We start from the raw sequence: 15040 nt of genomic DNA, 5'->3' as shown, positions 1-15040 counted from the left end.
GTGTTAGCCAGGATGGTCTCGATCTCCTGACCTCGTGATCCGCCCATCTCGGCCTCCCAAAGTACTGGGATTACAGGCTTGAGCCACCGTGCCCGGCCTACTTTATCTTATGTTATTTGGTTTCCTGGGTTCTCTCACTCGATAATTCATCTAATAATTACTGAGTCCCTACACTGTTCTAGGGGCTGGAGAAACGGCAACAAAAAAGACAAAAGTTCACCCTTGGGGGGAAAAGAAAAGAATCAATAAACAGGCCAGGTGCAGTGGCTCACACCTGTAATCCCAGCACTTTGGGAGGCCAACGCGGGTGGATCACGAGGTCAAGAGATCGAGACCATCCTGGCCAACATGGTGAAACCCCATCTCTACTAAAAATATAAAAATTAGCTGGGTGTGGTAGCATGTGCCTGTAGTCCCATCTACTTGGGAGGCTGAGGCAGGAGGAGAATTGTTTGAACTCGGGAGGCGGAGGTTGCAGTGAGCTGAGATTGCACCACTGCACTCCAGCCTGGCGACAGAGAGAGACTCCATCTCAAACACACACACAGACACACAATTAGCCAGGCGTGATGGTGGGCACCTGTAATCACAGCTACTCTGGAGGCTGAGGCAAGAGAATCACTTGAACCGAGGAGGCAGAGGTCGCAGTGAGCTAAGATCACGCCATTGCACTCCAGTCTGGGTGACAGAGGGAGACTGTCTCAAAAAAAAAAAAAAAAAATCAACAATCAAATCCACAGTGTATTGGGAGTATGAAGAGGCACGAAGAGGCAGCATGGTAAGGGGTGGGGTTCTGGTGGTGAGGCTGGTCGGGATGGCATAAAGAAAGTGAGGGTGACTAGGGGAAGGCACTTCCAGATGGAAGGCTCAGCAAGTGCCAAGGCCCTGAGGTCAGAGGGTACTTGATGGGAGGTGAGGCCCCTGTGGCTGAGAGGGAGTGATGAGGACAGGAGGGGCTCAGCTGGCAGGGGTAATGAGGGGCCCACACAGGGCTTTGCGGGCTTCTGCAAGGACTCAGGCTTTCATCAAGAGATAGGAAGTCATCAGAGGGCTAAGAGAAGAGTGCCAGGGAAACCAGTTAGAAGTCTGACAGCATCTTCCAGAGAAGAGACAATGGTAACCTGAAGCAGGTGGCAGCGATGTGAAGTGGTGGTTTCTGGGAAATGTGCGAAGGGGGTACTGAAGGAATCTGTTAATAGCCTGGATGCCGGTGGAGAAAGAACCAAGGCAGACAGGACAACTCCAAGGCTTTTGCCATCTACTGAGATGGGAAAGGTGGCCATGGCAGCCAGGGAGCACAGTGAAGCCGAAGTGTGTTTTCGGATGTTTTGAGTTTCAGACACCTTAGAGCTCACGTGGAGACGGGTTTGTGAGGCTAGCGTCCATGGAGCCATCTGGGCAGGAGGCAGGGAGGGGAACCAGCTGCACAGGGCATGGGTGAGATCGCAGAGGAGGGCGCACAGTGCAGAGAAGAGCTGTGAGGGCTGCCCCCGCGCACGGCGGTGGCAGTGGGAAGGAGACTGGCCCATCAGAGGAGACGGAGAAGGAGCAGGCCATGGATGGGAGCTTCGGGAGGAGGAAGAGGCGCCTGTCCAAGGCTGCCAACAGGCCAGAGGGAAAAGTAGGAACTGCCTTCTGGATTTAGCAATGCAGATGTTATTGATGAGCTTGACAAGAGCGTTTTTCTGTGGCATGGTAGGGGAAAGGTTGAGAGATGAGGAGTGGGAATGGAGATGGCAGATATAGAAAGTTTCAACTTGTCAGCACGGGAGCTGAGCAGAGCCTCAGCAACAGGGCAAAGGGGTGTCAACCAAGGGCCTTCATAAGGCGCCTGCATGACAGTGCACTTCTCAGTGGATGGGACGACTCCAAGAAAAAATGACCTAGGCAAGAAGGGGGAGGCGGCTGGCATAGTGCTTGGGGAGGTGAGGGAACAGGGTAGAGGAGAGGCTGTGGCACATCCCTTCTCAGAGAAGCAGGAGGCGGGAGTGCCAGGGCGGGTGAGGCAGGGTTGAGGTGAAGAGAGGAGACAAGGTAGACATGAAGTTGGGGTTAGGAGCAGAGGGGCGTGAAGGCCCACGGATGAAGCGGGGTTGCGGGGAACACTGGGTTGCCCGCAGGACCATGGTCCTGAGCTTCGAGGGGACCTGAATGCCCAGGTGATGGCACTTTCCAGCCAGGTCTGGCTCCATGGCTGCCGGCAGGGAGCAGGGAAGAGTTGAGTTTAGCCCAGGTTTAACCAGAGCTCGGCTAGGACAGTCTGAGGAAAGGGAGAGAGGCCAGAGAACCAGAGGTGTCGGGAAGGCAGTGGTCCCGAGACAGACAGACACAGACCCAACGCTGAGTAAGGAGGCAGGAAGGCAGCACAGCTGGTAAGGTCAGAGGCTCCAGACACAGAGGTCCTAGGGGCACATGGGACATTTACAAACAGGCACAACGAAACTGTGGCGTTGAGCAATGCGAGCTGAGGTGACACTAGGGAAAAAAGCAAGGCAGTCATTGCCAGAAGGGCTGGGCTGGAGTGACTGACAGGGCTGTGAGGGGCCCAGGGGGCTGGGCTTCTGGGATGCTGGCAATGCCCTGATTCGCATCAGGGTGGTTATATGGGTTTGCTTTCTGTTAATTCATTGAGACACACATCTGTTTTGTGCACTTTTCTGTGTGTATTTTTTTTTCAATTAGCAATAATCGCGCCTCGGATAGACCTCATTGGCTACGATACTGCCACCGTGCAAAGATTCCGTATTTTATATTAGACATAATGAACACTTTCCCCCTTGTAAAAGATCTAAACACACACACACACAATTTGGGGGCAGAATTTCAGGCCAGAGCAACAGCCGGCTGGCATACTAAGCTTCACAGGACACTTTTAAGAACCAGGATTAAATGAGATCCTGCATTTATATAGGTGAAAAGGCTGCAGGGTGAGGGGTGGGGACCATGACATTTATTGAGCCTCTACCAAATACCAGAGAGTTTATAAAGTTTATAGGACAGTTAACAAACACCTTCATTTCATACCCCCCTCCTCCCACCCAAACAAACCCTTAAAGGCAGCTATCAGTGCTGTCCTTCCACAGCTGTAGAAAGGAAGTACAGAGGAAAGAGGACTGTCGCTATGGCCTGCCTGGGGACAGCCGAGCTGGCAGGGAACACGCAGGCTTGCAGCTGCCCAAGCCTAATACTTGGCCAGTTCTCCAGGGGGTGGGGAGAAGAGGACTGGGGAGGGTGTGGAGGAGGACAGTGCAGGAGGAACAGAAGATCAGGAGGAAGGCCTTTGGGTGAGAGAGGTCATGGTTCCCAGGAGGTGCAAGGGGTACCGTAAAAACCTCCGAGGATGGACTGGGTCATTTTAGGCCTGAGAGCGGGGACCTGGTGGAGACAGAAACAGCCATGCAAAGGGCATCCTCACCTTATTTTTCTCCAGAAGTTGCTGCTGCAAGTCCTGTTTCTCCTTCTGTAGCTGCGTGAGATCCACGGCCCCAACCTCACCATTTGGTGTTCTTCCTGCAGGTGGAAGCTGGAACACAGGGTCCTGCATGGCCCTCGAGGTCACCTACAAGGTGGTAGCAGCGTTGAGAGCCAGGAAAGGTAAGGTGGAGTTGAGCCACAGGTGTACAGGGAAGGGGAGCTAGACTCATCCTTTAGGTGTGGGCTGTTGTGATCTAATAGGCAACTGGCCAGGAAGTAAGTTCTTGGAGAAGATCCAAAGCCCAATGCCCACAACTAACCACACGACAAGTCTTTGCTGGGATGAAGGGCTTGCTCTCCCTGCCTACTGACAAGGGCCATCTGTGATGGGCTCTTCAGGACTCACGGCCTCCTAGCCATATGAGTGCCCCACTTTATTTATGTATTTATTTATTGAGACGGAGTCTCGCTCTGTCGCCGAGGCTGGAGTGCAGTGGCGCGATCTTGGCTCCACCAAGCTCCGCCTCCTGGGTTCACGTCAGTTCTCCTGCCTCAGCCTCCTGAGCAGCTGGGACTACAGGTACCTGTCACCACACCCGGCTAATTTTTTGTATTTTTAGTAGAGACGGGGTTTCACCGTGTTCGCCAGGATGGTCTCGATCTCCTGACTTCGTGATCCGCCCACTTCGGCCTCCCAAAGTGCTGGGATTACAGGTGTGAGCCACCGCGCCTGGCTGAGTGCCCTACTTTAAAGAAAGGACCCTCCATGCAGGGGAGTGTCCTGTCTACCGTGGGTCCCCACTGCTGCCTCCTCGGGGGCACTCTCAGCACCTGCCCTGCATCTTGCTGTAGCACCCACGCAGGCGCGGCTGCAACTTACGTGCGACTGGCTGACTGAGAGCGCTTCGGCCTGCAATGGGCCCCGCAGCCTCAGCAGGTCCTCCGTGACTGCTGCAGCCTCCTCTGCCTTCAGGGTCCTCAGGGCCTCCAGCTCGGCCTGCAGCTGGTGCATCTGCAGTAGGGCAGAGTTGTGACCTAGGTTGTGGAGGAAGGAAGGGGGCACTGTGAGCCCAGTGACTCCATGCTGCTTGGTGGCAAGGCTGTCACAAGGCAGGATGCTGGGCCTGAAAAGGAGAGAAGGCTCAGCCAGGGACAGATTCCTCACCTTGCTCCAGCTGGAGAATCTCTTGCTCTTTCTGGAGAAGCACTTCGGTTTTTTCCCGCAGATTCTGTTCCTTCTTATCTATTATGGCTGTCAGGTTAGCTGCCTTGGAGAGAAAAATCGACAAGAGGGAAGGTTGCCAGCAGTGAACCCATCTTCCCACAGAAATCTCCACTTTCCCGCTCTCCAGAGTCCACCATGAATCCCTCCCTGAAGTCACAACCTGGAGCAAACCCCCAGCTAAGCTCTGCTCCTATGACCGTGCACAAATCCATTCTCTTTGGCAGGGGCCCTGCACAGGGGCAGTTGCCTCCCACTGCCCCCTGGCCAACAGTGGGTCAACCAGAGACATGGCCATTCTGCCCAGCCCAACAAGCTGTCGTAACTTCCATTTCCTGAGTGCCTGCAACATCCCCAACACTAGACACGCATTTGATATATGTTACCTCATTATAGAATAGTTTCCCGGAGGTGTAAGTAGAAGGACTAGAGTCCTCATCAGAGGAGACTCAGATTTGTTAAGGACTTACCAAAGACCTACAGCCACTTAACTAGAAGCCCTGGGGTCAGATGTGAAGTCTACCTTCAAGGGAGGCTTTCCTTTACTTCCTGCAAAAACTCAACACAACCTTCCATGGCCTCTGGGGCAGGTGGGCAATGATGGGCCACCTCACAGAATCAGAGCCCAGTAGGCCCCTGAGCATGGACCATTTTCCAGGTAATAACAGTTGAAAAATCAGAAAAGGGCATCCTATGGGGTGAGGGTTTCTTTATAACGTTTGTCTACCAGCTTCCCAGAGAGCACGGCGGCCCATGCAGCTGACTGCATTCCCTGAGCCCTGTGTCTCCTACCCCTACCCTGGAGAGGCAGGGCCTCTCTGACAGTCCCACGGCAGGATGGGCCTGCTGCTCGTGCAACTGCAGGGGACATCGCCCCTCAGCGTGAAACAGGGCCCACCTGTTGCTGGAACTCTTCCCTTTGCTTCCGCACCTCCTCCAGTGCTTGAGCCATCACGACACTCACAATTTCTCTTTGGCTCCATTCTTCCTACAATGCAGAAAACCACCAAGCCCCAACACTTAGTTCACAGTTTTTTAGCTGTATGCCACGCAAGAAGCCCGGCAGACAGGGCACGGCTTTGCAGAGCCAGAAAAACATGCTCCCCACTTCCCCAGGCTCCCAGCCTGGCCCCTCCCTGCCATGCCTTCAGTATCCCTCTCAGAGCTGTCCTGGCAGGCAACCCACCAACTTCTCTGGAAATGGCACACCACTGAGGATCGATTGCCCCAAAAGCACCCCCGCCAGGACCCACACCAAGGCTACAGGCCTATCCTGAAGAGCTGGTCTAAGGACAGTAGCCAAGAACAAGAAGTCAGACTTGCAGGCCACGTGAATGGAGTGGGGGACTGGAACAATTGGTTACGGAAAGAGTAAGAAACAATGACTGGGTATGGTGGCTTACACCAACAATCCCCCCACTTCAGGAGGCTGAGGTGGGAGGATCACTTGAACCCAGGAGTTCAAGACCATCCTGGGCAACACAGCGAGGACCTGTCTCTATAAACAATAAGAAAAATTAGCCAAGCACGGTGGCACATGCATGTAGTGCCAGCTACTCAGGGGGCTGAGGTAAGAGGACTGCTTGTGTCCGGGAGGTCAAGGCTACAGGAAAATGGATTCAAGCATCAGCTAGTGAGGGGCTAGACGGACAGGACAGAACAGAGTCTCTGTGGCTCCAAAGTCTGTGCTAGTGCCTCAGAGCCACATAAGATCCAGCACTGTGGGAGGCGGGGTTGACGGTGCCTGCTTAGGTTCACTGTGGCATAAAGCAGGGCCTGCAGCTTGCAGGAACCGCCAGGCCACCCACGCATGGCTGCCTCTGCACCTGGGGATGATTCTCCAGGATGGGCTTAGGGAACGGCTGCTTTGAAGAGCATGGATAAAAACAATTCTAAATATATGTGCACCTAATAGCAGCACTTCAAAATACATGAAGCGAAGACAGACAGAACTAAAGGAAGAAAGAGACAAATCTACCATCATAGTGGAAGATTGAGCACACCCTTCTCAGTAGCTGATGCAACAAATAGACTGTTAAACTAAATATGGCCTTGATTCGTCTCACTCAGAGCTTAGCAATTTTATTCACCTTCAAATAATCCACTTCAGGCTTCAGCAGTCCTCGCTATTATGACAGGGTCCCATTCTTTTTTTTTTTTTGAGATGGAGCTTCTCTTTTGTTGCCCAGGCTGGAATGCAGCGGTGCAATCTCAGTTGACTGCAACCTCTGCCTCCCAGGTTCAAGCAATTCTCCTGCCTCACCCTCCCGAGTAGCTGGGACTACAGGCATGTGCCACCATGCCCAGCTAATTTTTGTATTTTTAGTAAAGACGGGTTTCACCATGTTGGTCAGGCTGCTCTCAAACTCCTAACCTTAGGTGATCTACCTTGGCCTCCGGAAGTGCTGGGATTACAGGCATGAGCCACCGTGCCCGGCCTGCCTCTCTCCTTCCCTTCTTCCCATCTTCCCTTCCTCCTTTCCTTCCTGAGACAGAGTTTTGCTTTTGTTGCCCAGGCTGGAGTGCAATGGTGCAATCTTGGCTCACTGCAACCTCTGACTCCCGGGTTCAAGCGATTCTCCTGCCTCAGCCTCCCAGGTAGCTGGGATTACAGGCATGCGTCACTATGCCCAGCTAATTTTTGTATTTTTAGTAGAGATGGGGTTTCACCATGTTGGTCAGGCTGGTCTTGAATTCCTGACCTCAGGTGATCCACCTGCTTTGGCCTCCGAAAGTGCTGGGATTACAGGGCTGAGTCACCGCGCCCAGCGGTGACATTTTATTTTCCATTTCATTAATTTGTGTGCTTGTATTTGTTATTTCTTCCTTGAGTTTGATTTATGCCTTTTTCTGACTTTTTGAGATGCATACGTGGCTCAATTTTCAGGCTTTCTTCCTAAGAGATGACACTGAGACTGAAATTTCCTTCCATGCACTGCTTTAGTTATACTCGACCAATTTTGATCCATACTATTTACAAAATCATTTATTTCAATATATTATTATTTTTTTGAGACAGAGTTTAGCTCTTGTCACATCCAGGCTGGAGTGCAATAGCACAATCTTGGCTGCGTGAACCACTGTGCCCAGCTTTATTTCAAAATATTTCAGAATTTCCATCGTGATTTTTCTTCTTTGACCTATGGGTTATTTGAAAGTCTTTTTTAGGCTGGGCATAGTGGCTCACGCCTGTATTCCCAGCACTTTGGGAGGCCAAAGTGGGCAGATCACCTGAGGTTGGGAGTTTGAGACCAGCCTGACCAACATGGAGAAACCCCATCTCTACTAAAAATACAAAATTAGCCTGGTGTGGTGGTGCATGCCTGTGATCTTAGCTACTTGGGAGGCTGAGGCAGGAGAATCGCTTGAACCCAGGACGCAGAGGTTGCAGTGAGCTGAGATCGTGCCATTGCACTCCAGCCTGGGCAACAAAAGAGAAATTCCATCTCAAAAAAATAAAAATAAAAAAAAGGAAGTGTATTTCTTAAATGTAAACATATAGGAGTTTTCTATATGTTTACATTTAAATTTTTATGTTTTTGGAAGTGGGTTCTTGCTCTATCGCCCAGGCTGCAGTCCAGTTTGTGACGATAGCTCACTGCAGCCTCGACCTTCTAGGCTCAAGAGCTCCTCCTGCCCCCGTCTCCTGAGTAGCTGGGACTACAGGTGTGTGCCTTGATGAACTGTGATGAAACCATCACCCTAATAAAAATAGTAAAAATACCCATCCACCAAAAAGCTTCTTCATGTCCTTTTGTAATTTATTTTATTAATTTCAGTTATTCTATTTTTCAGGTCTAAAATTCTATTTGATTCCTTTTTTAAAACTGCTGTCTTTTATTATAACTATAATAAAATAACAGAACTATTTCACATCTTGCTGAAATTTTTAATTTTGTCTTTTATCTCCTTAAACATAGTAAGCATATAATATCTGAGCCCTTGTGAGTCTGTTTCTTTTGTTCGTGTTGTTTTGTATTTTTGTTTGCTTATCTTTGATTTTGTTTTTTCTAGTCACCCAGGAGCACTAATAACCTGGGATCGTTTTAATCCAAAATTAGCTCACGGGTTTTTCCTGGGCCACCCATGTCCTTCAGTTAGTGCAATCAAAGCTGGGGGCAGGGTGCGGATGGGATGCTGGTTACTTCCCATCCAACTTTACTCCTAGCGTGTAGTCCTGTGGTGTGCCTAACCAAAGCTTCCAGGATCTCCCAGGCTGGATCCAAGCTTTAATAAAAATTAAACTCCAATTTCTATTCCCCTAACTCTGAGAAACTATGAAAAATTGAGATATACTTCCAGCCTCTTCAGGATCAGCAGATACCACCAGGGCAAAAGCTGCTTTGCACGCTGGATTCCTGTCCCTGGGCGGGATGGGCCATTCCTCACTGTCTTGCAGGCTCCTACAAGCAGATGTTCTCTTATTTTGGCCAGTTTGTCTGGGAGTCCTCAGGTGAGCTGGTCTGAATTACCTAGTCTGCCTTTACTGCAAGTGGAAGCATCTCTCGAGTCTCATTTTAACCTGCTCTCGTCAACCATATCCCCCTACGACTCTACAGTGACTATTCTTCCCAGCGTTGCTGACAAACTCAGGCTCGCCATATCTAACGGTCAGCTCTTTGTCTCCTTTCTTGACCAGTTGGGAGTTTGAGACCAGCCTGACCAACATGGAGAAACCCCATCTCTACTAAAAATACAAAATTAGCCTGGTGTGGTGGTGCATGCCTGTGATCTTAGCTACTTGGGAGGCTGAGAGTTCACTACTCAGTCCTTCTTGTAATGCTTTCTGCCCTGTACTTCCAGAGCCCCACATGCACCTGCTTTTACTGCTACCCTATCTGCAGCTCCTTTGGTGTCTTCTCTGTTGGCCCCTCCTTTTGTTCTGAGCCTCTGCCTGTGGGTGTGGCCTTGGCATTCATTTTCGACCCTCTTCTCTATCTGCACTCACTGATAGCCATTTGGTTGTAATTTTGCCTATGAGCTATGCTGATCGATGGTTTCCGAAAGTTTTGCGTGTGTGTGTGTGCACGGGTGTGTGTGTTTGAAATAGGTTCTTGCTCTGTCATTCAGGCTGGAATGCAGTGGTGTGATCTTGGCTCACTGCAACCTCCGCCTCCTGGGCTCCCAAGCAGCTGGGACTATAGGCACACAGGCTTCCTAACTTATATATCTACTCAGAATCTGCTCCAATTTCCAGACTTGTCAGCCTACAGACTGCCTGTTGGGTAGGCCTCTGAAGCTCAACATGCCCAAAATGGAATCCACTCTTGACATATCTCCCCAGACCCCCATCTCAGTGAATGGTACATACACAGTTCATTCAGTTACCCCACTGGTTCTCTGTCAGCAGTGCTTTTGCCCCCACGAGACATTTAGCAATGTCTGGAGACACTGTGGTTGTCCTAAGTGGGGCTGCTACTGACATCTAGTGGGTAGATGCTCCTAAGCAGCCTATCATGCATATTTGCAGCACATACAACAAAGAAGTTCCACTACAGACACCCTCCACAACAGACACCCTCCACAACAGAGAACCACCACAACAGACACCCTCCACAACAGAGAACCACCACAACAGAGAACCTTCCACAACAGAGAACCACCACAACAGAGAACCCTCCACAACAGAGACCCTCCACAACAGAGAACCACCACAACAGAGAACCTCTACAACAAAGAACCTCTACAACAGAGAACCATCTGGCCTCAAACGTCAATAGCGCTGAAGTGGAGAAACCGAGTTATACAAACCAAATCTAGGTGCCATCTACAATTCCTATTTTTCTCCCATTCCTAAGTCCTAAAAGCTCCATCTCAGGCAGGGCATGGTGGCTCACACCTGTAATCCCAGCACTTTGGGAGGCCAAGGCAGGTGGATCACTTGAGGTCAGGAGTTCGAGACCAGCCTGGCCAATATGGTGAAACCCTGTCTCTACCAAAAATACAAAAATTAGCCGGGCATGGTGGCATGTGCCTGTAGTCCTGCTACTTGGGAGGTAGAGCATGAGAACTGCTTGAACCCAGGAGGTTGAGGTAACAGTAGGCTGAGATAGTTCCACTACACATTGGCCTGGACAACAAAGTGAGACTCCATCTCATATACAAAAAACAAAAAGCAAACAAAACAGTTCCATCTCTAAATATAAATCCTGGTCTGAATACTTCTTCCCAAGTCCACCACTAATGTGTTAGTCACTTCTGGCCTAGATTCCTAAAAAGTCTCCTAAACAGTCTTCCTGCTTCTGCTCATGCCTCCCTTACCAAACATTCTTCACAGGCAGCCAGAGAAATCCTTTTAAAACAAAACTTCTCACATCACTTATCTGCTTAAGACCTGCCATGGCTGGCCAGGAGCGGTGGCTCATGCCTGTAATCCCAGCACTTTGGGAGGCCAAGGAGAGTGGATCGCTTGAGCACAGGAGTTTAAAATCAGCCTGGTTAACATAGCGAGACCCTGTCTCTACAAAAGAAAGATTGATAAATTTTGCACAACTGTAGTCCTAGTTATTCATGAAGCTGAAGTGGGAGGATTGCTTGAGCCTGGGAAGCTGAGGCTGCAGTGAGCTGTTACCGCACCACTGCACTCCAGCCTGGGCAACAGAGAAAGACCCTGTCTCAAAAAAAAAAAAAAAAAAAGCCTGCCAGGGCTTCCCATGATTCTTCCTAATGCCTACGTTCCCCTCACCACCAGCCATGCTCTCCCTTGGCCAGCAGCTGCAGCCACACTGGCCTCTGTGCTATTCTTTGAACAGACCAGGCTTTTTCCTGCCTCAGAGCTTTTATATTTGTTATTTCTTCTGTCTAGAATATTCTTCCTCAAATATTCACATTGCAGGCCCTTCTGCCAGCATCAAGGCCTTCCCTAATTCCATACGGAAAACAGCCCTCTCCTCCCCGACCTCCCCACTGGCTGTCCTTGCCCTGTTCTATTTTCTTCATAGCATTTATCATTATTTGTAACTTGGTTACCATCTCTAGTTACAAACTCCACAAGAAAGGAACTTCACCTGTTTTTTTCCATTGCTATTTATTTTATTTATTTACTTTTTGCGATGGAGTCTCGCTCTGTCACCCAGGCTGGAGTGCAGTGGCATGATCTTGGCTCCCTGCAGCCTCCACCTCCCAGGTTCAAGTGATTCTCCTGCCTCAGCCTCCCAATTGGGATTACAGGCACACACCACCACACTGGCTAATTGTTGAATTTTTAGTAGAGATGGGATTTCACCATGTTGGCCAGGCTGGTCTCAAACTTCTGACCTCAGGTGATCCACCAACCTTGGCCTCTCAAAATGCTAGGAATACAGGCGTGAGCCACCACACTGGCTCATTGCTATTTAATACATCCCAGCACTTACAGTGATGCCTGGCCCTTACAGATACTCAAATGTTTATTGAAGGAATGCATGAAAAAAAAAATCTGACTCCAAAGTCCATGCTCCACATGATGCAATGCTACTGCATTAGCACCTATGTCACTCATCAGATCTGATTACTGGAAGCTTACTAGGTGCAGGCATTCAGCTACGGACGCTCCAGGAGAAGATCGCTGCCAAAGGATCCATAAAATCTTTGAGTCATGACCAAGCCGGGCAAGTACTACAACGTCCCATCATCCAGGATGCTTTGAAAGGGGCCAGGGGAGTCTGGGGGCATGTAAGAAAGTGACTGAATCTTTCCTCCTTTTTATCCAGTTATGATTAGGGAATGAAAGAGGCATCATCTGATTAAAGCTCCAAATTTGCAGAAGAGAAAGTGTAATAATCCAGCAGCTTGTTTCTTCATTTCTGTACACGGTCCCTGACATAAACAAGCAAAACAAAGGTCCTTATCATCTTTTAAGGCCTGGTTTTAAGATCTCCCTGGAAATATCAGCAAGAGCAGTGTTTTGACAGCATGACTTTCAAGCAGTTTTTGATGCCACAGAGGAAGGTCTGGCCTCTGTGGTAGGGTGAAGTCAGACCAGCACCACCTCTAACCAACTATGCAACTTGCACAAATGGTTTACCCTCAGAACCTCAATGACACTAACTGCAAAATGAACACAATTCTTCCTACTGTCCTGGATCCCTAAGAGAACTTAATGAAGTGGCAATTTCTGGCCAATGCCTAACAGAACTGTTGAACAAATGCTAATTCTACTCATCCTGTACTGTAAGTATGAGAAGTGGGGCACTCTAAATACACATGTAGAAAATATGAACACTTTTATGAGACTCTGATTCAATTAAATAAATACCTTCAGCTTCTTTAGTTCAAATTGGTGATTCTGTAAAGAACGTTCATATTCATTACTGCTTTCTTTAAGGGCTGCATTTTCTTGCTCCAGTTGTCGCTGCCAATTTAGAAGAACATATATAAAAGAAAAGTCTTCACTACCATATTTCCCTGGGCACAGGGAGCATGGACCAGGAAGAAGGCATAGGGAGGAACAATATACATTTTAAAAGCAATGGGAAGAAGCAGAGGGGACTGGTCAGAAAGTAGGAAGTCTCTGTGGGCCCAAGGAAAAATAAAACCTATCTGTTTTGAGTTTTGTAAAAAGCAGCCTTTTTACATCCAGTCTCATGAGCAGGTGCCTCTGGAAAGATAAGAACTGCTCTCGGCTGGGTGCAGTGGCTCATGCCTATAATTCCAGCAGTTAGGGAGGCTGAGGTGGGCAGATCCCTTGGGCCTAGGTGTTCAAGACCAGCCTGGGCAACATAGTGAGACCTTGTCTCTCCAAAAAATAAAAAAATTAGCTGGCTGGGGTGGTGCACGCCTGTAGTCCCAGCTACTCGGGAGGCTGAGGTGGCAGGATCACTTGAGTCTGAGAGGTCAAGGCTGCAGTCAGCTGTGATCATGCCACTGTACTCCGGCCTGGGTGACAAGAGTGAGACCCTGTCTCAAAGAAAAAAAAAACTGCCCTTTAAAGTGGTTTCCTAGTGCAGAGGCGGTGCTGCGAGGTCAAGCACGTGGCTGATTTCGCTGTGTGGGACCCTGGTGCTCCTGGGTCCACCCTCTCTCAGCTCTTCACTCACCATCCCTTGCTCTGCAGTGGTCTGGTCAGCTGCCCGCGCTCTCTCCAGGGCCACAATCTGGGCTTCTAGTGCCTGGGTGCGCTCCAAGAACTGCTGCTCCAGAGCAAGGGCCTGCTGCTGCACATGGCTGCTCTCCTGGTTGGCGGCAACCTTCGGGGAGACCAGAGGATGGTCAGTCAGGGTGACAATGGTTTCCAGTGGGGGATCGTAGTCTGGCCCTCGGTGAAAAGATGGGTATCCAACAGAAACAACTCTCTCCTGACCCCCTCCCCGCTGGCGTTGCTGAGGTCCCCCCTGCAGGCTCTGCCTGTTGCTCCTGGACCCTGGCCTGTCTGGAAGACGGAGTCTTGATGTCATCACTCCATCCTCAAGGTGTGTCGGGACAGCTCTGGGCACCAGCCAGTCCTTAGACACAGGCCTCCTTCACACTACTCAGTGTTGCCTCAGTGGTGCGGCTTTCCCTGGAGAGAAATTATACTGGGGGGGCCATATAATACAGCAATGAAGAACAGGGCTTTGACACAAGAAAGATGTGGGTTCTGCCATTTACTCAAGCCTGTGGGCTACTGAGCCAATCTTTCTGAGCTTGCCTCGTCTACAGGATGAGGATGACAGTGCATAATTCTCAGGTCTCCTGCAAGGACTAACTGAAAACACGTGCAGAGCACTGAGCACAGTGCCTGGGACATGGCAAATATGAAATACATGCTGGCTGGTTTGATTTCCCTATCTTCTAACTGCACACCACACCTGGCCTGTGATGACAGGCCAAGCCCTTGCCATCCTCTCCCCAGAGTCTGGGCGTGTTCTCTCTACCCGTGATTGCAAGTTGAGGCTTGACTCCTAGTGGAGCTGACACCTCTGACAGCCCCAGGACCAGGCTGGACCGGAAGGTGGGATGTAAGGTGGAAAGGAGCTGCTGGTCCACCTCCCAGGTAACTCAGGCCCACCAGTAGGTCCTGACTCCCTCCACCCCCTGCTGCTGGCCTGCTCACATCCAGCACAAGAACTGTATCTATGCGCAGGTCCAGGTACCATTGCTGAAGCTGGGAAGGAGTTTGGGGCATCTACAAAGGCCTGGAGAGAAAGTATTAAGAGAGCCTGGAATGCAGCAGCTCCAATAAGCACTTACGAGCTCCTGTATCTGAGCTTCCTGGGCAGCCACGACGCCCTGGCTCTGCTGGAGCTGCTCCTCAGAGGCCTGCAAGGTCTGCTCCAGTTCTCTTACCTGAGAGGGAAGCAGAAGCATTCTTTCTGTTCACAAGAAGCTGAAGAGTGGTAACAAACAGCTTTAAAATGCAAAGTGATTTAAATAAAACAGGTACATTATAGAAAAATGTGCCGGGCGCGGTGGCTCAAGCCTGTAATCCCAGCACTTTGGGAGGCC

The 15040-nt window shown here is 50.1% G+C and overlaps 1 protein-coding gene across 1 annotated transcript in view; it reads right to left on the bottom strand.

Annotated features, from left to right (window-relative positions):
• The window catches only part of GOLGA1 (golgin A1), a 74921-nt gene that overhangs the window by 5807 nt on the left and 54074 nt on the right, over nucleotides 1–15040 (bottom strand). Inside the window, 7 exon segments of the mRNA XM_011931386.1 lie at nucleotides 3416–3559; nucleotides 4295–4449; nucleotides 4580–4682; nucleotides 5535–5624; nucleotides 12873–12968; nucleotides 13654–13803; nucleotides 14786–14881. Of these exon segments, the coding sequence (XP_011786776.1) occupies nucleotides 3416–3559; nucleotides 4295–4449; nucleotides 4580–4682; nucleotides 5535–5624; nucleotides 12873–12968; nucleotides 13654–13803; nucleotides 14786–14881 (834 nt within the window).

The sequence above is a fragment of the Colobus angolensis genome, unplaced genomic scaffold, assembly GCF_000951035.1.
Source record: "Colobus angolensis palliatus isolate OR3802 unplaced genomic scaffold, Cang.pa_1.0 Scaffold9, whole genome shotgun sequence".
In the NCBI taxonomy this organism is placed as follows: domain Eukaryota; kingdom Metazoa; phylum Chordata; class Mammalia; order Primates; family Cercopithecidae; genus Colobus; species Colobus angolensis.
Note: the sequence above shows the minus strand (reverse complement) of the source record. Positions and strands in the feature narration are given on the sequence as shown.